This window comes from Atta colombica, unplaced genomic scaffold, assembly GCF_001594045.1.
Source record: "Atta colombica isolate Treedump-2 unplaced genomic scaffold, Acol1.0 scaffold116, whole genome shotgun sequence".
NCBI lineage: Eukaryota > Metazoa > Arthropoda > Insecta > Hymenoptera > Formicidae > Atta > Atta colombica.
The window spans coordinates 34447-58318 of record NW_017259202.1 but is presented as its reverse complement, the minus strand read 5'-3'; the positions used below and the strand labels follow the sequence as shown (position 1 = coordinate 58318).

Here is a 23872-nt window from a genome sequence, read left to right as displayed (position 1 = left end):
CTGAGACATGTAAAAATGTTAAAATTGACACAAAATGTTCATTCACTACACATCTTCAAATTAAAATTAACATTTTATTTTTTACAATGTATATAATAAAATTGAAAAGGCTGTGTTGTATACTCAGTATATATTTATTTATACAAGTATATATTTTATAGGTATGTTTCTACAATTTTAAACGTACTAAAATTATAAAACAAACTTGTTAAAAATTATATTCCATTATATATATTGAAATATTATATTGAATATATATAAATATAATATAATATTTGATTCTGCTTTGGCGCAGTTACCTATTGTACGTAGCTTCCAAACTTCTACAGTCAGTCGTGACATTGACTCTGCTGCGAAATTTATTGGCGCTGGTGCTGCTACTGTGGGAGTAGCAGGATCTGGTACGTATCTGCAAAATTTTATATAATTATCAACTATTAATTAATGTAATTTGGCAATAACAACATAAAAGATAATAAAAAATATAATAATAGTAGTAAAGTGCAGTAATAAATATAGCAATGAGGCATATTTATTTATCATTACTAATTTTTTAATACTTATACTGTCGAATACACATATTCTTAATAATACGTCCGATTAATTTTTTTTTTTATTAATAAGAATCCTTGAATTAGAATAATTTTCTTCCAAACATAATTTTAAAAAATTTTTTATTAATGTCACAGTTTATATATTTTTTTATGTTTTTTAATGCATTAAATTTTATTTTCTTTATAGATTTACTTTTATATATTAAAATGACAGATCAAATTGTTTCAAAAATATAGATTAAGGCATTTATTCTTATTTTATTCATTCTTATTTTAAGATAATTTTAAATCATGTCTCAAGATGGTGATACAGTTCTTTGATTGGCTTATGACATCATAAGACTTACCTACTTAAAGAGGTTCTCACGATGAAATAAGACAAGTCTACAATATAAAACAAAATATAATACAAGAATTAATCATATCAGCTAGAAAAAATTTCATTGATTTTTACCGTTTCAAGATATTTAATTCTAAATTTATAGAATTTTAATAGAACATTATAAGTAAATGTATGACCTTATTCTGAAATATTTTCTCTTAAATTGAGATTTTTCCACACAAAACAGAAATTAAAAAATGATTATAACTATAACAAATCAAACAAAGTGAAAACTTTACTTTGTTTGTTTAGGTAAAGTTTCATTTAAACTTTTGACTGTACAGTTTGAGAGAAATTTATATTTTCTAATCAGAAGAAAATCAAGAATGTTTGTTAAATGGACGATGCGTCTGTGGTTATGTAATGTATTTTAATGTAGTAATTTAATGTAATAAGTAAAAATATGATAAATTTATAATATATTTATAATTGTTAATTTATACATTTTTAATTCAGATTATATTTAATTTATTATATTTAAGATATAATAATAATAAATAAATATCATGTTCATATTATGTTTTCTATTCGTACTAACGTTAAGTGGACATCTTATAATGTTTATTTTGTCATTTTTTAAATATTTAATAACAATGATTATGTATAATGACATTAGATATTATTGATAACGTTTTTATATTGTTATTTTAATCATTTTACACAAAATTTTATAAATATTGTGTTTAAACTGTCTATTGATTGGAAGTAGCGCGAGAACCTCCTTAAGATGAGAATTTTCTTAAATATAAGAATCGACTATGAATACCGACCTAAATTTCTTTTTAATAGATTGCAAACAATAGAAATTTAAAATAAAATAGAAATTTATTGATTTGTGTATATATTATATTTTGTATTATATTTTGTTATTTATATTTAAAGAAATTATATAATTATAGGAGTCGGTATTGGTTTGGTTTTCGGATCCTTAATTATTGGTTACGCACGTAATCCCTCCCTGAAACAGCAAGTTTTTAACTATGCTATTCTTGGATTTGCGCTATCTGAAGCAATGGGCCTCTTTTGCTTAATGATGGCGTTCCTTATACTATTTGCCTTTTGAATCCTGTTTCCTGAAATGTATCCCTTCTTATGGAAGTGAAGTTATAACGTGATTTTATTTATTGCATATGATATAGGAAAATATATTTACTTCGACTTATGTTATTCTGATATTTCATTAGTAATATGCGTGTATGTAGATAGTTATATAATATATTGTATATATAGTGGCCCGTAATTCAGAATGTGCTTATCAATAAAAGCGCCCTTTTATCTCGAAAATAGTATGGATAACGTAAATTATAACATGTTAGCGCACTAACATTGTTGTAAGCGTGTCCTAAATATGGGCCAGTATGTTTACACAAATATCGGTATCCTCTCAATAAAATCTTTGACTTTGTCATGGGAGACAGTGTTTATTCTGCATTAGTCAATGATTTGCTATTCCAGGTGCTGGAATTGGATCTGTATTTGGTTCGCTGATCATTGGTTATGCCAGGAATCCTTCTTTGAAGCAACAACTATTCTCATACGCTATCTTGGGCTTCGCTTTATCTGAAGCCATGGGTCTATTTTGTCTTATGATGGCTTTTCTGCTTCTATTCGCCTTTTAAGCCACGATATCTGCATAAGATATTGCTGATATAGTTTTAGTGCGTCACTGCCAAGGCAGCATCGTCTAACTCTGTGGTAAAGACGATTGTCTCTGGTTGCGCGGGATGCCATGAAATCATTAGAGAAGCTTTTTCATGATTCGGTAGGATGCAACGGTGCGACAATGGTGAAGAAGAAATAACACATCTTTGTGTGAACCACCGTAATTCCATCCAAATCTTCAGCTTGTTTATAATAATTTCATGGCCTATTGTCTCATGTAGCATATAACTCACATTGTTATGAACTAATGAATTTCAATATAATGAATGAATAAGACATTGAAAGTTAAAATTACGAAAAAAGAAAGCGACAGTCTCACCCCGCAAACCGATATACGCACGTACATACTGTGTTAGAGTGTCTTATGTGACATAGTACATTTTCGATCTTTTTGATTTTTTTGTCATCCGAAGAATTCATCATTGTTATGCCGTCATATACGCACGTTATTGAAATTATCCTTGACGAGAAAAAAAAAGAAAAACTGTACAGTGATACCGAATAAACATCTTTGTCGTGAAATCATGAATTCTTGTACTTCTTTATTATTTCCTTCTCTGCCGATTTTCTGTATTCGAAGACATTTTGTTTTCATAAATTGTAAATTTAAAAAATAATTACCTTTATATTTACTACCTCACCTTTGTTTATTATTTTTTATTTGTATTTTTTGTTTTCTTTAATTGGTATTCCGTTGCGAACGTTATGTATGATATTTTTTTGGTAATATCAATACGACGCTTTTCTTTGCGTCAAGACATTACTACCGTGTCTCTAGATTATCGTTCTCGAAAAAATTTCATTTCAGAGAGATTTCATTTAAAATTTTGTTATATTCATTTTTTACGATGTTACACTCTCTCGAATATTACATATTTTTGGAAGATGGAATAGGTGTGATGTCCTTTAATTTTTAATTTTTAATTTTTTGCATAGTGTCTTATTTATATTTTTTATTAGGAATGCGCTTCATTTGGCGCTCACACTTTCGCGAGCATTATTTGGCCTTGTTTAAAGTTTGATAAATGCCTAGAATGAAATGATTCCATGAGCGTTGCAAGCGTCAAATAAAACACCCTAATATGATGATAACAATTAACTTGTATTATTACTTCTATTACAATTTTTTATTAACGCATTGAAGATGATTTGATTAGATGATTAGTTAAAATGTGTACTATTCAATTGCGTAGTGTTTATTTTATATTATTATACTATTATATTTTATTTTATATTATTATACTATTATATTATTACTTTATCATTATAAGCAGTGTTTGCTACCTGAAGCATTTAAAATATTTCCATTTTTAATATAATAATACGACTAAATACTAAACGAAAAAATGTTTTGTTTCAAAGAGAAATGTTATTATAGGCAATATATTTTTACATGCTTATTATTTTATGAGATTTCAAGAGCACTTCGACGTTTTTAATAAAATGATTTTTTTAACACAATATAATTCCTTTTATTATTTTGCACATGTAAGTATCAAAGTAGAGAATTATTGAAAAATCATTAGTTCGCAAATATTTTATATTATATATTCTAGCATATTTTGACAAATAGAATTTGTCTAAACTAAAATATAAAATATCTCTTAAACTAATATTAATTTCTTGATAATTTTATTTAGTACTTGTATCCGCAGAATAACTAAAGGAGAGTCATATAATGTGAAAAATTTCATCTAGAATAAATGATCTTGAAATATCGTAAAATATGTATGAAAAAATATGTTGATATGATAATATTACTTCCTCCGAAATAATTTTTCTGTTTTATTGTTTATCATTGAAAATAAAAATATTTTAAATGCTCAAATTGAAATCCTGTACAATCAATTTATAATATAAAACAAGCATTAAGATCCAATTTGGCTCCTTAGATTATTCCTATTTCTTTTTTTATTTTTAATATTCATGTTTCATTTATAAAATACATGAGAGAGAGAAATACATAGTGCAACAAATCTACTAGAAATGTTATGTTATTTATGATTAAATAAAGAGCTTTTTAATTGAAATATTTATACGGTAGATTATTTAATTTTTATTATCGAAGCATCGCCATCAAATCATCTAATAATGATAGACTTTGCCAATAAATAAACTTTGTCGTATTTTGTGTAACGATTCACAGGATGTGAACATTTTTATCTCGCTGTAACGTGGCAAGCACAATCAATTTTTGAAATAAATTCATTTAAAATAAGAATACATATATGTATTTATTAGTTCAATAGCTAACTTTTACTGTTAAATGGCTGTTTGAATGTTTAATGGCACTTCTCGTATCTCTATTTAAATCATGTAAAACGGCCTTAACTCCAATCTTATTATTAATTGCGTTATCATTAACTCATAAGGAAATATAACGCACATTCTTTGTTACCGAAAAGAAGCAATTGTAATAGTAACTATAACAAGTTCGTTACAAGTATCGCGTTACTTATCAATCTTGAAAATGGTACATATCATGGTGGAAAGGTATAAGGTGTATTATTGCGCATAATACAGCAGTAGAAGGAAGACAACCAATCAATGTTGTATATAATATTAAATTAATTTACACCAGTTTAAATAAATTTTTCGGAAAAAGAAATCTCTTATATTTATATCAAACTTGGAGTTTTTTTCAGTATTACAATTTAATCTCGTATTATGCCAAAGGAAAATATATGTTCAAATTCAGTATATACATATTATTACATTACTGGATTCTAAACCATGTTTACGTTGCACAAATTAATTTTTATCATAATATAATTTTATCATAATATAATAATGCATTGATTTCTCCATATAAACTTTATAAATATAAACTTAAATCTATATATTTCTAGCATAAGAAATTCACGATTCATAATATTATTACGACGATTATTATATCAAAGATCCTAATAAATATTTTTTTACAACAATTACACAATTTAAAACATATCTTTAAACTATTTAGTAATATTTAATTGTTCTAAAAGATTCTCCCTTTCTCGAAGACATGCCCATGCTTTCTCATGATCCTTTCTCGTCAATGGTACTTTTCTCTGTTTCGCCAAGGTCAATTTCTTATAATGTTCTATCACGTCATTATCTGCAACATTAATTTTCCGTTTCAATGCTTGCCTTTTGCTCTCTTCCTGGGCCAGATTTAATAATCTCTTCAGTTGCGTAACATTATGATTAGATAATACAAAAAGTTCTTGTTGACATCTTTTAATTTCTGCAAGAATCTCGTCATCCTCTTGATTTTTTTTTTGTGCATCAGGTTCCAAGATACCTTGCTCGACCAATTCTTTATGCATTCGTAACTCCAAATTCATGGAATTCTGAATAGTTAGATCTCTCAAGACGGGCGGATCTCCATCTCGGAATAATTTGTTCTCCATGTTATTATTTGCAACATATACATTTTCTTCCAAAAGTGCAGAAACAAGTCTCTGAGTAAGAGGTCCTGCAATACTATTAGTTTTTTTATCACCTTTGGATATCAAGTGTGACATATCTGTGCGATTCTTCTTCTTCTCTCTATTTGAGTTGGCTGCATCTTCTTCTTGCAATAAATCATTATGTGCCCACATTAAACTATAATGACGGCCTAAAGAAGGAATCTTCTTGAATTCACTTATGTCCCCATGCGTAGCAATTAATTCTTCCAATAATTTTATATCATCAGGCATGATATCAGTGCAATAGGAATCCACTGATGCCCAAAATTTGTTGGGTGTATCATTTTTCGGTAAAAGCAATTTTGGTACATCAGACTTAGATCCTTCGATTCTTGACATTTCATGTAAAGTTGGTATTATCTGACTGGTTGAACTTCCTACTGTCTTCTGCTTAAAGAGTTTTGTATGTAAAGGTGACTGACTTTTAGTATTAATCTCCTTTGGTTTAAATTTCTCTTCGCGTATCTTCTTGTCAAGTAGAGAGAGACTCTTACTGCTCTTTGATCTTCTGTCTTTACGTTCTTCCGCTGAAAACAAGCTGGCAATCTCATCTTGAAGTGTACGATGCCGTACAACAACTGCTGACAAAAGTGTCTCCAGTTCTAGTTGCAGTGTATCAAGATCATCCATTACAATACCTTCTTCTGCTGTACGCTTTAAAATACTAGTATATCTTGGCAGATGTCGACTATTATCAACTGTCTTTAGAAGAAATTGAGAAGTTGTTGGTTCTGGTACCTCCGAGCTTGTATCAGAATTCATTGTTGAAGATTGTGCAGTCTTTCCAGATTCACGTATTTTAATAACAGCTTTCTTAGAACTCTGCTTCCCTTTTCCAGACATATTTATTAATAGTTCAACAGCAATCGTTCAAAGAAAATAATTAATGTTGCTTATTGCTTTCCACAGAAAGGCTATTATTTTTATAATTAATTTGCAATAGCCTCAAATGAATAATCTTATGTTACATCTGCAATTATAATTATTGAACACAATTAGTCAACATTCGTAAAGTAATTATTAATAATTATTGAGTACTTTCTATTTAGTGACACAAATCGACATGTGTTCTTCAGTTGATACAATCAGCTGATACAATCAGAATGCCATAATCAAAATAGAAGGTTTGTGTGTGTTGACTTGGGTCAAAATTCTACTAACTAAATGGAGAAAGCACCCAATATAAATTAAATAAAAATAATAGTAGTAATATTAATAATAATAAGTAAGGAGCATGAAAGTTAATGCTAAGTATTGGCTTACATGTCCTTTTTGCTTATTATTCAGAAAGCCGTTTGTCATTTTATAATTACAAATGTTTCAATTATTTCATCTTGCTTTTTGAGCATAAAATACCAATATCACATACTGTTAAACTATTGAATAGTAGTAAGAAATTATTTAGGTTAGAGATATCATCATTGGCTTCACTAATCACTCTGTGACTTCACTTCAGACTAGTATTGCTAGTCTAGTGTGTGAAGAAAATGTAGTACCAACATAAAGAAATAGTAGTATCAGGGAGAAACCTGAGAGAGGATATGATATGGACCCAAAATCTGTAACCGCAATATGTTGCCGCGCACTGCCCTCTGACAAAAAGTAGAAAAGTAAACTACATAGCAACGTCCACTTTTTTTAAGTCTTGTATCACCGATGAGATGCTATTAAAGACCGTCAACCTTGGGCAAATTTTCGGCGATATAAAAAAGGCCCGGAGGTAATTGAAGAATGTTGACATTATCGACAATTGTATAAATTTTATTAACATATTAACATAAATATTTGGCTATTATTAACATAAATATTTGGCTTATACATTTTTAAATTCATGATTTCTTATTATTAAAAATGTTCCATACTTGTAAAACTATATATTGCAGAAAAATTACAATTTTTTTTCTCAGTTATCATCTCTGTGATGAAGAAAGAACCAATCGCAATGATCATGTGATTAAATTATTCAAATGTGATTTGTTAATTTTTTCTCTGTCCGAGATTTCGGACAGATTTCTAGTATCGTGAACATCAGGCTTTAGAGTACATTGTTCATTTTTCAAGGCTGGAGATGCTCCATCTCCAGCCTTGAAAAATGAACAATGTTATATGTAACATGATAATGTGTGACATATAACACAATCATATGAAGTAAATATCGATTTATGATCTTCAGCCTTGAAAAATGATAAGTACTTTAAGAAAAGTGAACGTTGCCATGTAATTTACATCCACTTTGTCAAAGGGCAGTGTGCGCAGCAATATAATATGTGGCTACTGTGGCTGCTGTGCCTCATGTAACGCCGAGCGTGTCTGAGTGCCGGCGATGATTAATAAATGACGAAGAACAATTGGCGGGGAATCGTTAAATTTGTAAATAAATGTTACTCATTGATTCTAACTCATATGCCATAAGACAGTTAATATAAATTCAAATGAATATTTAGAACGTACAGATTAAAAGAGTAGAGACATGATTACGTGCATATGACGGCAGGAATATTGGTACCATTACTAGGTTAGAATATGAGAAACTCAAAAATAAGCGTTTATCTGACGACGCGGACGATTACCTAATGACATGAGCAATAACCAATGTCGATCTCGCAGAATAGAGAATGATCATTAATCTTACCGTCCTAACTAAAATCTATCGTTGAGGTTTAAAAGATCCGCACGCAGAACGCCATGTCACCAGAGAGAAAGAGAGAGAGAGAGAGAGAGAGAGAGAGAAGGAAAAACCGAAAAAAAAGAACTGACTCAAGCGCTACAATTAATATTTGCAACGCCACAAGCATTTTACGGTTATAGGTTTTGGGTCACCATGTCTTCTTTCAGATTTCTTTCTACCACAGTATAACCAATAGAGACACTCGGCAAAAAAATGCGTGTTCGCGCAGGTACGGCTGCGCAGCTTTTATTTTGGGCCGGATCCAATAAAATGTAAGATGACAAGAATGTACATATTACACAGATCCCGTGAGCAGATATTCGTGACAAAAGAAGACAATTTAAAAGTTGCGCCATAAATATTCCTAAAAAATAAATAAAAAAAAGAAAAGTTATATTACATGCAGTATAAACAATGCAGTAATAATATAATAATAGTAAAAATTCACAATGCACTTTTTTTCGTTATCCCAAAGATATCGTAAGTTTTTATAATTTACAAAAAGTAAGTTTATGTTAACTTAAACATAATCAAATTTAATTTTGTGAAAACAGATAATATTTTTACATTGACTACGTTTATACGGCACCCTTAATTATGTTTTTTAGAGCAAATTATGTTTTTTTGGGGCATTATATCCTCTTTCGTTCCTGGATTTTTCAAACATTAACATGGTGGATGCTCACGTGCTACGATGCAAAGATCAAAGGTGCCGACACGGAGTGTCCCTACTGTTATAGGTTATACTATTTCTATTATGTATACTTTATTGTCTAGTAACTTTAGGATCGATGTGATTTTTAGTGCCATCACGTCTTGCGGGAAATGTTTTGAAAGATGACTGTCATGTAGTCACCAAACCCCACGTATGTATATACATACATACGCGTATGTAAATACATATGTGTATACATAGTCATAAATTATCATTAATTTACTGACATCAAAAACTTTGAAATTAAAAAAAAAAATAAAAACGGGTCTTGAATAACAATTTTCTTCCTCAGAATATTCTAGACATGAAAATACACAAAGACCCGTATTCAAAACGCATTTATAACGATATTAGCGCGCTAACATACTATACATTACACATATTAAAGAATTTCAGAGATAAAAGCACGCTTTGAAAACGAGCCAAAGTATAGAATTACAAGAAAATAGAAGGAAAAATATTTATCAAATCCTCTAAGTTGACAGTTTTCTCCGATAGGAGCGCTCGAATTTCTTCTGCCATATAGCTACAGACTTTTATTATAACACTAGACTGGTAACTCCCCACCTTTCCTATTGTCAGATAGTATGTATTACTTGTGGCACATGCGCATTGTAAAACCACGTAGAACCGCGCAGAACATCATATGTTTATATATTTTCATATATTCGAAGAGATTTTATATATATATACACACACACACACACACACACAAAATGGACGAAATTAGACTTATTCAATGTGTTTTTGCATAAAATGAATGATCGAAAATATTATTTATTATTATATTATGATCTAAAATAAATAGTGGTGCACGTGGTTCGTAATAGTTCGAAAAGTTAGATTGCTTTGATCATCTCTTTACATACTTAAGAATCACAGAAAGAGGTTGGTCACGTGACCTGGCATCTTTCTTCTATACATGACGGTTTTCTATTGCGCATTCACTGCGCGCAACACTTTTATATAAGGAAAAGTGGGGAGTTAGCAGTTTAGTGTTATAATAGAAGTCTGTGCATACGTCGTGTTTTCATAATTTGTTTCCGACACTGTGTTTCGAGTCCATTCTTTTCAAAATCGGCCATTTAAGTTTAGTCTTTTTCTTATTATTTCGTAATTTGTATAAAAAATTTGATATCAATTGGCCGCCACGTTAAATCACTTTTCTTCCAAGTGTCAATCAAAGTAGTAATTATAGTTATTTAATTCTCTTTCCAAACTTATTATATCACAAAATTACGTAATCTTATTCAATTCTCTTTCAAAACTTATTATATCACAAAATTACGTAATCTTATTCAATTCAAGTGCTATCATAAAGAATTATAGAAGTAACAGTATACCCAATAAACGAAAATGGATTGGAAATTTTCAGTCCATCCGAATCCATATTTTAAATCTATAAAAATGAATTGAACTCCATATAAAAAATTTTTATACATGTAAAAGTTTGAATAAATTAAATCAGTAATTACATGAAATTTTATAGTTATTTTAAACTTTTATACAAAAAATATATTAGCTGTATATTAAAGGAAACATATTAATATAAAATATACATAAAAGCGATTAATTTATTAAATTATTAAAAATAAGGAATTTATGTATGTAACATTTATTATACGTATTTACATTTCTTTTTATGTTTCTTTTAACTATTAAATGAAGTATAATTCATGATTTATATTTTACGGTACAAATTTGTTTTAACTCAGTTGAATTAAAACGAAAAATTTCTTATTCATAATTTTGATAAAATAGTATTCATGATGTATTTTTAAATGAAATAATTATTTTCTGTTCACAATTTTAAATAGTATTCATGATCCATTTTAAGAAAATGGGCCATTAAGAAAAAACTTTTATTCAATTGGATTAAAACTGCATTTCTTATTTAGAATTTTGAATTTAACAGTATTCATAATAAAAAAAAGAAATGGTTGATATTATTTTTAGATTCAATTAGATTGAAAAATTGCATTTCTTATTCAGAATTTTTAATTAAGCAGTACTCACGACGCATACCACACTACACAAAATAATATTATTTTTATACTATAATATTATTTTTTAATTGAAAAACATAGAAATATATGCATGCCATTCCTAAATGAATAAAAATGTATTCAAGATTGAAAAGGAATTGACATTTGTTTCATGCAATTATATAAATACTAACTATAAATGAATAAAAATGCATTCAGGATTGAAAAAGATTTATTTTAACTTTTATGAATCTATATTTCTGAAAATCTGAATCCATTATAATTCATTTTAACCCATTCTCGTTTGCTGGGTAAGACCGGAATCAGACTACGCATTGAAGAATGAAATTGAAGACTGAAAGATTAAAGTTTGACAATCAGAACAAAAGAAGCCAAAACTTCTTTGTCCTCATTGGTAAAATTTTAATCTTTAATTTTTAATCTCAATCTTCAATGCATAGTCTGATTCCAGCCTAAGCCTGTTCTTTTTTGCTGAACTTTTGCACTAGTTCCTTCTATCTCTTCTTTCCTCCTGAAGAGAAAAGGAAGAAAGATGAACTGATACAAAAGTTCAGCAAAAAGAACAAGCCTGAAACAAAAAAATTTTAAATAGAAAAATTTTTTATGTACAATATTTGGCACTCTTAGATCGAATAAAGAAAACAATGAAAACAATTTAAAAATAATAATGAATTTAATTTGAATAAAAAATTTAATGTTTTTTTCTTTTTCATAACCTATTGTATTATATTTCAAGATCAAGCAGCCAAGTATATTACATAAAAAAATTTTTTATTTAATTAACATTTTTTTCATTTTTTTCATTTTACATTATACTTTTTTAATTTTTTGTGATAACACTTGAAGATTACGCAATTTGTGATATAATGTTTTGAAAGAGAATTAAATAACTACTACTTTGATTGGAAAAAGTGTGGGATTTAATTTGGCATCAGTTGATACGAAATCTTTTATACAAAATACGATCATTTACACACATCATTAGTTAAATAAATAATAAAGATAATACCACTTGGACTTTATTTTTTTTATTTGGTACACTAAAGATAGTGTTACTTGGATTTTATAATTTTAATTTGCTACAATAGTTTTGTTTCGAGGAGCATGTATTCTTGTAAAAATAATACAAAGTATGAATTTTAATATATAATTTGGTACAATAATCTTTTTTTTATAATGTACAGAGAGAATTATCTCTTATTGAAATTTTCTTGAAAGCTGTTTCTGACAAAAAAAATATGATTTTTAATCATAAAAGAAATTTTTTCACACCATTATGATTGAGAATATAGTACGTTAATGATGATAACAACGTAACGAGTGGATTTATGCACAATATTAAGCGCGATTCACTCACGTGTGATATTCAAAGGACAGCGGATTAGCTTTATTCGGGAATAATTGCTTCATTGATCATTGTAGAAAAAAAATGATTCAGGATTTTCCACCTCAATTTTTTATTAGGAATAGTGCTGTATAATTAGTGAGCACTATTTAAGAAACTTGTACTTAAAATAAAATAGATATTTGAAGTTGGTGTATATTTGAATTTGTCGAAAACAAAAATTTTAATATAGCGAACAACAAGCCTATGATTTCCTACATTCAATATCTGTATAGAATTTCCACGGAAATTTTGTAAGAATTTCAAATTTGTTAATAAATCTAGTTCAGCATTTCATTCAATGTTCTATGTAGAATACCCAAGTACGTTGTTACAAGATATTCCATTTTTCAATTAGATTAATTGGCTATCCACTCTCCTTTTCTTTGTGTAGGCGCGCGCGCGCGCGCGCGCGCGTGTGTGTATGTGTATGCGCGCATACATATTTATATCTTTTTCAGTATAAATGAATTTTACTAGTATCATATTAATACGCATCTATTAGTAAATTCATTTTTTTCTCAATAATTACAACTCCTCAAAGAAGGCGACTCTAGCTTTAGTGGATCCGGATTTCACTTTTTTTAGGGTGCTGTATTTATTCTCGCCGAGTCGAACTTGTTCCTCATGCAAGTGATCCAATTCGCTCTGCTTATCACCAACTTTTAAACCTTCAATTTCGGAACGTAATTCTCGTAGTTGTTCCTGTAAATGTTTACTCTTCTCTAAATAATCGCTCCTTTCCCTTTCAATCTCTAATGAAAGTTGATCGACATCTCCATCACTAATAAGATCATAGGATGTTAAATCAGGTGGTAAAGGTTCTGCATGTAAAGGTTCTAATTGTAGAGTCTGAAGATCTGCTTGTAGATCTGACGGAAGTACTTGCGTAGACGGAAATAAATTTGGCACAGGCTGTCAACAAATTAAATAAGCGATTTATAAATTTTATGAATAAATAAATAAATATATATGTGTCCCAGAATAATCACCAAATATTTCATATGCTGATAAAACAGATTAAATTAAGTTGAAAAGTCCTTTATTAAGTCCTTAATTTTCGCAATTATAGTTAATAAGATATTAATTACTAAAAATCGCTGAATATTGAATTTTCATTAATTGTTTACTCAATTATTATCAATTTTAGAAAAACAGCAAGTGACAAAAACTATTTATTTTCTTTTCATAGAATTCTGAGAATTTTATCAGAATTTTTCAGTACCGCATTTTCTCATGTTGGTCAAAAAAATAATTGCTAATAAGAAAATACAGTACTAAAAAGTTGATAAAAAATTTTGAAAAAATTTTTAGAGCTCTACGAGAAAAAAATAAACAATATTTGTCATTCGTTTTTCTGTGAAATTGATAGTGCTTCAATAAAAAATTAATGAAAACCAATATTCAGTTTTTTTTAATAGCTTGTTAATTATTGCGAAAATTGCAAAATAATAAAGGATTTTTCAACTCAGTTTAGTCCGCTCTATCAGCACACGAAATATTTGGTAATCATTCTGGAATATATATATATATATGTATATATACAAGGAATTTCGATATTTTGGGATTAGAATTCTTATCTCAAAATGACTTGAGGAATCTGCCATTAGCAGGTGGTGCGTCTGAAACGTCCTGTATATACAGTGTCCTTCAAAAGTTCAGGGCAGTATCTAAATAATTCTGGATAGTTTGAGATATAACATTGAAACTTATAAGGATACAATAGGTGCATCAAGAATGCTCAGTGAGTTCTTGCATCTAATTGCATATTCCATTAGATTTAAAAATATAAATCAAATAGGTACAACAAAAGCCACCGATGCACCTAATGTACCTAATGGGATCATAACATTTTTCGGATACTTTCTAGCAAGGTCAGGACCACAGTCAAACACTGTTGCCTTCGCTTTGTCGTTTACAGTGAGTATCAATTGTCCTTGTTTAATATTTACTAAACGAGGATGGAATGACACTTAAACCGTTATAAATATCAGAGCGAACACTGCCTATGTAACACAGTGATTCGTTTCATCCTTGTTTAACATAGACAAACAACAAGGATGTAATGATTCCACACTCAGTATTACTTAAAATAAGTTAAACTCAGTTAAAAGTTTAGTAACCATGAGTTGTGAAACTGGGTTTAATGCTCGTTTCCACCAATGTAGATTAACTTTAATCTCGGTTCAACTTACTCTTCATTTTTTTTCTAATTCAAAAGATTAGAAAAAGAATAAGTTGGATCGAAATTAAAGTTAATCTACATTGGTGGGCATAAAGGATCCCATGTAATTATTGGTTAACTTAATCGAGGTTCAATTTGTTTCTCTTTCTAGAATTGGAAAGAGACAATGAATAATTTAAACTTCGGTTAAGAATTAATCATGAGTTGTGGAACTGGGCCTAAGAATACAAAGAACTCAATTAGTTCAACCCTTATTGAAATCTAATAATCTCGGTTCTCAACTCGCCGCTCGCTTCGATACACGGTCTAATCAATGAGTCATGTTACTGCACTTGTCTTAGCGATAAGTATAAGATAGTACCGTGTCTCCTGATATAAAAAATATGAATGTTCTCATATACCATAAAAGTGCAGCAATATTGTTGAAATGTGTTGCAACCATAAGAAAAAACCGAGACTGCGCTCGGTTTGTACGCTCACACACTGTAAACGCTAATGTTTATAAGCGTTGTTTTTTTATTTGATTTGTCAGTGCTCATTAAACAAATAAGTGAAATCATTCATTTTGGCTATTAAACGTTAAGTTTGGACAAGTAAATAATTATCATAATTAATTATAATTGATCGTAAGTAATTCGTTTCTTATATGTTAAAAATAAAAATTTATGAAATTTTAATAAGTATCTGTTTAAATAATATCAATGAGACATTTGTTTATAGCGAATAAAAATTTATTCAATAAAAAGTAATACTTTGATTTAAGTATTATTTCTTAAAATAAATATTTATTTACTAGCAAATGTCCCATTGGTACTAGTTAAACAAATAGTGACCTAATTTATATCGTGCATTTGATATACATACTAACTAATAACTTTCTATTAAATTATTTTAATTTCAGCGATGTTATTTAAAGAACTACTTGTACTACAATAAATTGATACAATATGCATCAAAATAATTAAATACATATCTCGTGTATATGTTTCGCCGAAATTAAGATAATTCATAGAAAGTTATTAGTTAGTACTCATATTAAGTGCACGATGTAAACTAAGCCATTACAATTTTTGTAAATTTTTTTTCAATATAACCTGTTTTTGTCTTACAATCTCTTATTTCTTTTCAACAAAAATTCAAATTGTATTTTATCGGGAATTAGAGATATCGTGTATATATTTTCAATCTGTGCAACTTTTAAATCAACTAGAACTTTCTATCTGTTCTTCTATCTGTTAATGCCATCTTCGTATGAGTAAATTCTTTTTCTGAGTAATTTCTTTTTTCTATTTTTTGGTAAAAATTTAAACATTCCATTTCTTGTTGGACAAAATCCTTTTTTTATTAGCACAAAATCAGGAAACGTTTGTAGACATTGTATACAAATATATTACGAGAACGTTGAAATATGCATGCACATTCGTTAAGCATTTCTCTAATCATGAAAAAACGTGCATGTATCTAACCTACTAAGATTAGAATGGAACACGTTTATTTTGTACCAATAAGCGGTCATGCTTTTGCTGCCCTATCTCGATGAAATAAGCATTTGTGAGCACCAGTATGACGTCACGGATGACGTCATGAACGGATTTCTGAATACTTACATCGCCAAAGCGAACGATGTAAGCAATGCTTATAAGCGCTTAAAGCGTATGAGCGTGCAAATCGAACACAGCCCAAGTGTGAGGTTTGAAACATGAAGATTAGGTAGAAAAAGACGGACAATGGATGCACCAGAGAGAAATTAAGGAAGAGCGAAGCGGATAGTGTTTCTTTTCTTTGATTCCGCCGTTTATAGCTCAACTTCAGCAAATGTGCATGTGTACGTATATATACACAATACTAGTACGGTACAATACTAGTGTGTGCAGCACCGTATGTTTCATCACATGCTTCTACCATATCTCGTACTCACTCTAACGAACGGCGGTTTCCGGCTGAATTCGCTCCACACTTCCTTGATTCTCTGGGATGTCATGTAGCTTTCTCTTTCTGACTAGGAAAGCATGGAGGAGGAGAGGGTAAGATGTGATTGGTATGTGAATATCTTGTTCTCTGTCCTTTTTTACCTATCTTCATGCTAAAGTAGAGGAGACGTTCGGTCTATTCTTATTATGTCTATGGTTGCAACATTGCATATTGCAACGACATTTGGGCAGACCTGAATTAGACAGAGCACTGGCGTTTATCCTTTGTTATTTACGCTTCGTCTTGCTCATGATGGAAGAAGACAGACCTATCATGTCGGAGTAAATTCCGATCGAAATCCATTCCGACTTGCTCCATGATAGGTGCCCAAACGATGAGACAACGCGCAACAGCAATCCAGAGCTAATCAATCAAATTTGGTCCTACTGCGCACCTCTCAAATTATCTCATCTGTCTTCTACCACAACGCTCACCGAGAGGGCGGAGAAAAAACTCTGGTTCACGAGCCGAGTTTTGGGCAGGTCTGATAATATAAATATCTCTAATTGCATTATTTATGAATATTATGTACTTACAGTTATGGTAGAGGTATAGGCATTTCTACTCAGGAACTCTAATAATTTTTCCTTAGCTTCTTTCTCAGCGATTCTTGCACGTAATAATTCGTCTTTTAATTTTTCTGCTTCAGCAGCTCTACGTTCCGATTCTTGAACTAGTCTTTCAGTTAATAATTCAGCTTCTCTAGTTTTCCGTTCCAAATGGACTTTTTCTTCTTCAGTCTTCATATTATTCAATCGTATACGCGTGATTTCTTGTTCAGCTTCCGATGCTTTCTGACTTAAAAGCATTGCTTCTTCTTCTGCTACACGACTTTTCTCAGCTAAAAGATCTGCCGTCTCTTCAGACCTTCTCTATAAAATTAAATACATACATTTTCTATGTATATATTAATTTATATTTTTATATGTTTATTTCTATATTTTTCTATGTCAGTTTCTTACAAGAGCTTCATTCGCCAATCGTATCTCCTCCTGATATTGTAGAAGTCGCTGTTCCATTGCAGCCTTTTCTCTTTCTGCTGCCTCTCTTAATTGTTTTTCTCGTGCTAATTTATTTCTTTCAATTTGCCTCCTACATATAATGTCATAAATATTTTTAAAAGATTCAGATGATCAAATAATGATAAAAATATAATTTAAATTAATCATCAAATTAGATCATTATCACATTTTATTTCCTTAAATATAATGTATTCGATAATATAGCAATCTCCGATCTGTTAAAAAAATATCTGGACTTCGATTATAATACTTACAAATATACAACCAACAGGTTAATTCCATTCAAAGTATATGCCTTTGCAATTTAATACACTTATTCACACATTATTTTTGTGATTATTTTCATCGTTTAAAAGAAGATTATGGAGAAATTATAATTGTATAATTACATTATACAATTATATAATGTAATTATTTTCGAAAAGTTATACATTTCATCAGCGACCTTGATCTAAGAAGGCACTATACAGGACAGAGTCAGCTTTTTAAATTAAATAAAAATTGTGTTTGAGATAAAAATTATGTTGAAATATCATAATTTTTATTTAAAAAGATCATCCAGTGAGATGACCTCTGTCCAGCTATGCGGAAATAAAAGATGAATAGCTCAGAATTAGGAACTCTTTATAAATTTTTGAATTAGTGCAGTTTCAATTTTTGAACTCCATTCTTTATTCTCAAAACAATCCCAAAACTAATTTACACTCAAAAGATAAGTCATAGAAAATAGCATTATATCTACTAATTTCATTAATAAAAATGGTTCCAACATTAATGTGATACAAAAATATATAATCTTTTGATTTTGAGTTGCAACCTCTTAACAGGAAAATTATTTCTGGCACGTAAGAAAGAATTATGTTAGAAAATTAGAAAATAATTAATCTCAAGACTGCAAATTATCTGCTAATTTAGGAGCTCTCGGAATATATATAAATCGATTTTTCACCTACAGAAAAATCATCCTTATTTAATCTTATTTGCGAATAAGACTCAGCCGTGATATAAGAGCTAATGATATATTTCGCTAATTATGATATTATTAATTCAATGTTTCTTAAAGTTCGAATACAGTCCAGGCATATTAATAAAATACGATACCATATCTACATTGTAGCAGAACGAAATAATGAAGGTCTTTTCTTTCATCATTATTTCTTTAAGATAAATTCAGCAAAAAAAATTATTTATTACTTATCAGGGTATCCTTTATATATTGTCAGAGTTTTATAATTTTTAAATTCCCGAGTTGAGGGCCTTTCCTTGTCAGTTATGTAGACAATGTGAAGTCATTAAACATCTTTTTGAATATAAACATAGAATTTGTGATAACAAACCGTTTTATGAAAGAAGATACGTTTACTTACCTGGATTTTTCTTCCTTGGCTTGTGCTTTCATTTGTTGAACTTCCATGGAATCCGGTTTGCGTCTCCTCATAAATAGATCGTGATTGCCAATACATAGATCTAGGATCTTAACAAATAATACGTGAGCAGCTGTGTCACTATTATGTTCGTTCAACTTTAAAGCTATTAAACCCCTCACCCAGCTGCCAACATCTGATTGTTTTTTTACCAGTTTGTTCATGCGAGTTTTCTGCGAGAAGAACATGAAGTTTGGTGATGTTTTCTCTACAGGCTTGATTATAAACTTCTTATCGTCAAAACTAATGTGACGAATTTCCGACCATGTAAACGTTGTCTTCGGTGCCAATTTATTTTCTTTTTCATAAATATTCAATCCCAATGCTGTAACTCCAAGCCAAAGATCTGTTTCCTTCTTATTCTACGATGTAAAACAAGAAAATTTATTATTAATAGATTTTTTTAAGATATCAAAATATTAAAATATTAAAGAATACACAAAATATTGGTAAATGTTTACTTTAGGGAGATATCTGAAATTCTTGACTTTAACATATGTTGTATAGTCATATACATGTCAAGAATACTCTCCTGAGTGCTCTCTAAAAAGTTTTTAATCATGGCTCATTATTAAAAAGTTATTAAAAAATTAAGTTAATTATCCTCTCTAATAGTTTTAATAGTAATAAAATACATTATTTTTGCATGGAAAGTTATAAACCCATGTGGAATCTTTATATACATTTAAAGTGCGTAAATATGCAATTTTTTTAAAAGTAGGTTTCGCGCTCGGTGACTCCACTATCAAAAAATTAGATACACATAAATTTGGGTTGAATCTTCCTTCAAAAATTGTAAATCCAACTTTGCTTCGTGTTGAAAATTGTAAAACCAAAGTTAAATTAGTTTTTTTTCTTTACTAACGTCTCCCCTCCCCCTCCGAGAACTCACTGGCTCTATACACATACATATAATGTATATATTTAGCGAAGCAAGGTACTACACGAGTTTGTAACTTTTCACGCGAAGCGAGATTCAACTCAAACTTATTTTTTGATAATGGAGCTTCCCTTCCCCATAAGAGAAAAAGGTGAAATCCAGTGCGTTCATGCATACATTTTATAAAACAAAATAAAATTCCACATAGATTTAACCATAGGTACAAGGCATATAAATGCTAATATTGATATTTAGATTAAATAAAATTGAACTTTTCGGTTTGTATCTTTTTAATAAACAATAAGCGACAAGTAAAATCTTTTGGAAGTTGTTCAGAAGAGTGTCCTTGACAACAAATATCAAGGTCAAGATCATCGCAAGTGCCTTCTCTAAAGTGAACATTTACGAAAGATTTTATTAGTTAATATAAATTACATATAAATTATATTATATACCTACACTAATAGGAAAATAATTCACACCATACATATCAAGATCCTGAGCAATTTTAAGATATTCCATTTCTGCTTCGTCTCGAGACATGCCACGATGATCGGCGTACCAAATTTTTATCCTATCCTCCCACATTTCTGGAGTCATTTGATATTGATCTATAACTCTTTGTGGAAGCAAGTCCTCACTGGCAAGCATTCCAGGACGATATGAAATTTCATCATAATCACCATACTAATAATCAAAATAGAAATTATTATTTTTTTCCATTATACACATATTACAATCAATTTTTGTAAAAAAAAAAACTAACTTTCGAACGCATATTTAAATCAAATATATACAAATCAATATACATATATAAGATATCCTATTTTAATAGCTATGAACAAACAGCCTCGAAAAACATGGAAGAAAAAAATGTTTCGATAAAAGTACAGCTTGAAGAAGGAAGGGAAAGAATGGAAATAATAAAATCAATTTTCGAAAAAAAAATCAATTTTTGAAGATGTGAAGACTATCACATTCCATTTTTTGGAATTATATGATTTTTTGACTTACTTAATATGATTCCTGTAATTATTCTGCATATTAAGTTAAAAATATAAAATAGTTTATGAAATATTTTATACTTCATTTTGGCACATTTTGATATGCGATAAACTAATTTTTCGATATCATAATATTTTTATACACAGAATGATGAGATAAATCAATTGATGTAAAGAAAACACATAATTTAAAAAATGATATGTAGAGTGTCAAATTATTTTGTAGAAGCTTGTAGGTGGATCAAACTGAATCGAAACATCCTCTATCATCTTGCAATTTTCGCAATAGTTGACGAGATATTAATTTTTAAAAATCATCGAATAAACAAATAAAATCGATGCATGACACAACTTTAAGATATCTTTTAGAATTCTTTATGAAATACTTTAAAGTGTTTCTTAAAGAACTTCTAAATTATGCGTCAATTTTAGACATTCTGCTCATTGAATAATTAAAAAAAAAATTGCAAAAATTGCAAAATGGTAGACGACTTTTCGATTCAGTTTAGCTCGCTCTGCCCACAAACAGTGTATCAAAAAGTTTGGGACACTTTGTATAAGGTAACCGGACTTTATTATGGCCTAGCATCTAATATGCTCTACTCGCTGTTTATGAGTAATTACATGATGAATTCAACAGATTGCTTGCAGATGGACAAAGATTAACATAAGTTATAGATTGATTAAAACATTGCGTTGACCTGTCACTACAACTCACGTTTCACGACGTTTCACTTAGTTACGATCATCTTTGTGCTGAGGTCCTTGAATGCATCAGACTTGATTGTATCAATTTATTATTCAGTTTGCTCATTTTATATTGCTAAAAAATTAGGAAATAATAGGGAATCACTTGAAGCACTAAAAAAAGAGCAAATTCAAAATTATATATCTTTGAAAAACATAGCCGCAAAACGATGTTTAAAAAGTATTTAAAGCTTCATTTTTTTAATGTTTGAAATCTCACGTGTTTGCAATAAATTCACTACAAATGGCACTAGTTTGAAGTGAATCATATAGTCAAATTATGCATACGGATAATAAGTATATGTACGTACATACATCGATCATAATGTTTTTTTATTTTTATTTTAAATGGATTCTAATTCACTTATTAAACATCGTTGAAATAATGAAAATAAATTTAATTAAATAAGACAATTTCTATATTCAGTCAAAGCAAATCCTGCTTAAATATTTTTATGTAAATTTATATACATATCTGATTCTAAACTAAACTGCACACCGAAATTTTTTTCGGTTTTCAAACGCAATCATGAGCAGAATTAGAGTAGTAGTAATTAAAATTTACAAGTCATTTTTAAAGCTAGTAAGCATTTTTATAAGAATTAAAAATTAAATGTTAATTTATTTAATGTTATGAAATCTTATATTTGCAAATAATTTTATTGCGAAAAATATTGCCTCAGTCAAAGTTTGAACCTGGAACTCTCAGTAAATAAGTAAATAAGTCAATTGTTTAGAAAACATTTTTTATATATTTTTACATATCAATAAACACATCAATATGTTAATAAATTTATAATCCTATAAAAGTAATATAGAATCACTTTATCTTCTATTTTTTTCAAATATCTTTTTACGAAAAAAGGATATGTATTTTACTTAAATCATGTCAGATACACATGCATGATTTAAGTATATGTTTCCCAATTTTTTGTAAAAAAATATTTTATAAGATGAAAAATATAATCTACTTTTTCTTAAAATCTTCACTGCACATATTTGTAATAGTTTTATATTTTACTATGAAAAATGTTTCCTTTTTTAAATTTATTTTTAAGTTTCCAACTTTTAATTCTGAAAAAATTAGAAAAAGTCTCAAAAATCAGTTAAATCATGTAGGATGCAGTTATCTTATTCGCATATTACAAATTGCACAGTTGCTTTTCTTTAAAAGTATGTGTTTCTTATATCAGTTGATTCATCTCAACTTTTATTCTGCATAAAAGTATTAAGGTATAATTATAAAACATAATAATTATAATGTAATTAAAAAAGATAATAGTTTATGAGATATTTGACATTTTATGTCAATATATGCCAGAATAAAATATAAGATACCTCGTAAACTATTAATTCTTTTTTATATCTCTACTTTAATACTTTTATATGCAAAATAATTAAAGGAATCATGTTACAGAAAAAGATCATATAATTTCATTTTTAAAAATGGTAATGATCTTTATATGTTTGATTTCAACTTAAAAAAAGAACGTGTACAATATGTCCCTCTTAAAACTGTTCCATTTTCATCTGAAACATTTTTTAATAAAAAATAAGTAAAATATTCAAGATTTTTAATTTCCAAATTGTGTGTGTGTGTGTGTGTGTGTGTGTGTGTGTGTGTGTGTGTGTGTGTATTTGAGGCATATGTTTGAGAAGTAAATCAAGTCCAAAATCTATTTGCTTTAAAAGTCGCGTTCTATTTGATAGGAATTTTACAATATCTTTGGATTTGATACAGTTTTCATCTAAGCAATTGATACCTAAGCAATTGAAATGTGTATAATTTATGTTTCTAATTTAAATTTTTTAAATA

At 29.0% G+C, this 23872-nt stretch overlaps 3 protein-coding genes across 12 annotated transcripts in view; 1 reads left to right on the top strand and 2 right to left on the bottom strand.

Annotated features, from left to right (window-relative positions):
• LOC108694125 (ATP synthase lipid-binding protein, mitochondrial) overlaps positions 1-3127 on the top strand; it is a 5341-nt gene extending 2214 nt beyond the window's left edge. For all 3 annotated transcript variants that reach the window (XM_018203418.1, XM_018203417.1, XM_018203419.1), the window contains exons 4-5: positions 296-401; positions 2392-3127. In XM_018203418.1, coding sequence (XP_018058907.1) covers positions 296-401; positions 2392-2555 — 270 coding nt within the window. In that variant the 3' untranslated portion in view covers positions 2556-3127. The remainder of the gene's footprint in view (positions 1-295; positions 402-2391) is intronic.
• A 2425-nt stretch (positions 3128-5552) lies between these two features.
• LOC108694147 (transcriptional adapter 3) lies at positions 5553-8747 on the bottom strand. Of its 3 annotated transcripts, none has more exons than XM_018203452.1 (2): positions 8683-8747; positions 5553-7020 (listed from the first exon to the last, which is right to left on the bottom strand). In XM_018203452.1, exon 2 carries the CDS (start codon positions 6891-6893, stop codon positions 5553-5555), a length of 1341 nt encoding a protein of 446 aa, XP_018058941.1. In that variant the 5' UTR covers positions 6894-7020; positions 8683-8747. The 3 variants fall into 3 exon arrangements, with proteins under 3 accessions (XP_018058941.1, XP_018058943.1, XP_018058942.1); XM_018203454.1 differs by having other exon boundaries at positions 8621-8730; XM_018203453.1 differs by lacking the exon at positions 8683-8747 and adding an exon at positions 7314-7505.
• A 3704-nt stretch (positions 8748-12451) lies between these two features.
• LOC108694188 (merlin) overlaps positions 12452-23872 on the bottom strand; it is a 12772-nt gene continuing 1351 nt past the window's right edge. For 4 of the 6 annotated variants that reach the window (XM_018203537.1, XM_018203531.1, XM_018203532.1 and 1 more), the window contains 5 exons: positions 20765-20992; positions 19369-19787; positions 17942-18071; positions 17516-17851; positions 12452-13738 (listed from right to left, as the gene is read on the bottom strand). In XM_018203537.1, coding sequence (XP_018059026.1) covers positions 13352-13738; positions 17516-17851; positions 17942-18071; positions 19369-19787; positions 20765-20992 — 1500 coding nt within the window. In that variant the 3' untranslated portion in view covers positions 12452-13351. The remainder of the gene's footprint in view (positions 13739-17515; positions 17852-17941; positions 18072-19368; positions 19788-20764; positions 20993-23872) is intronic. The other 2 variants (XM_018203533.1, XM_018203534.1) reach the window with 2 other exon arrangements.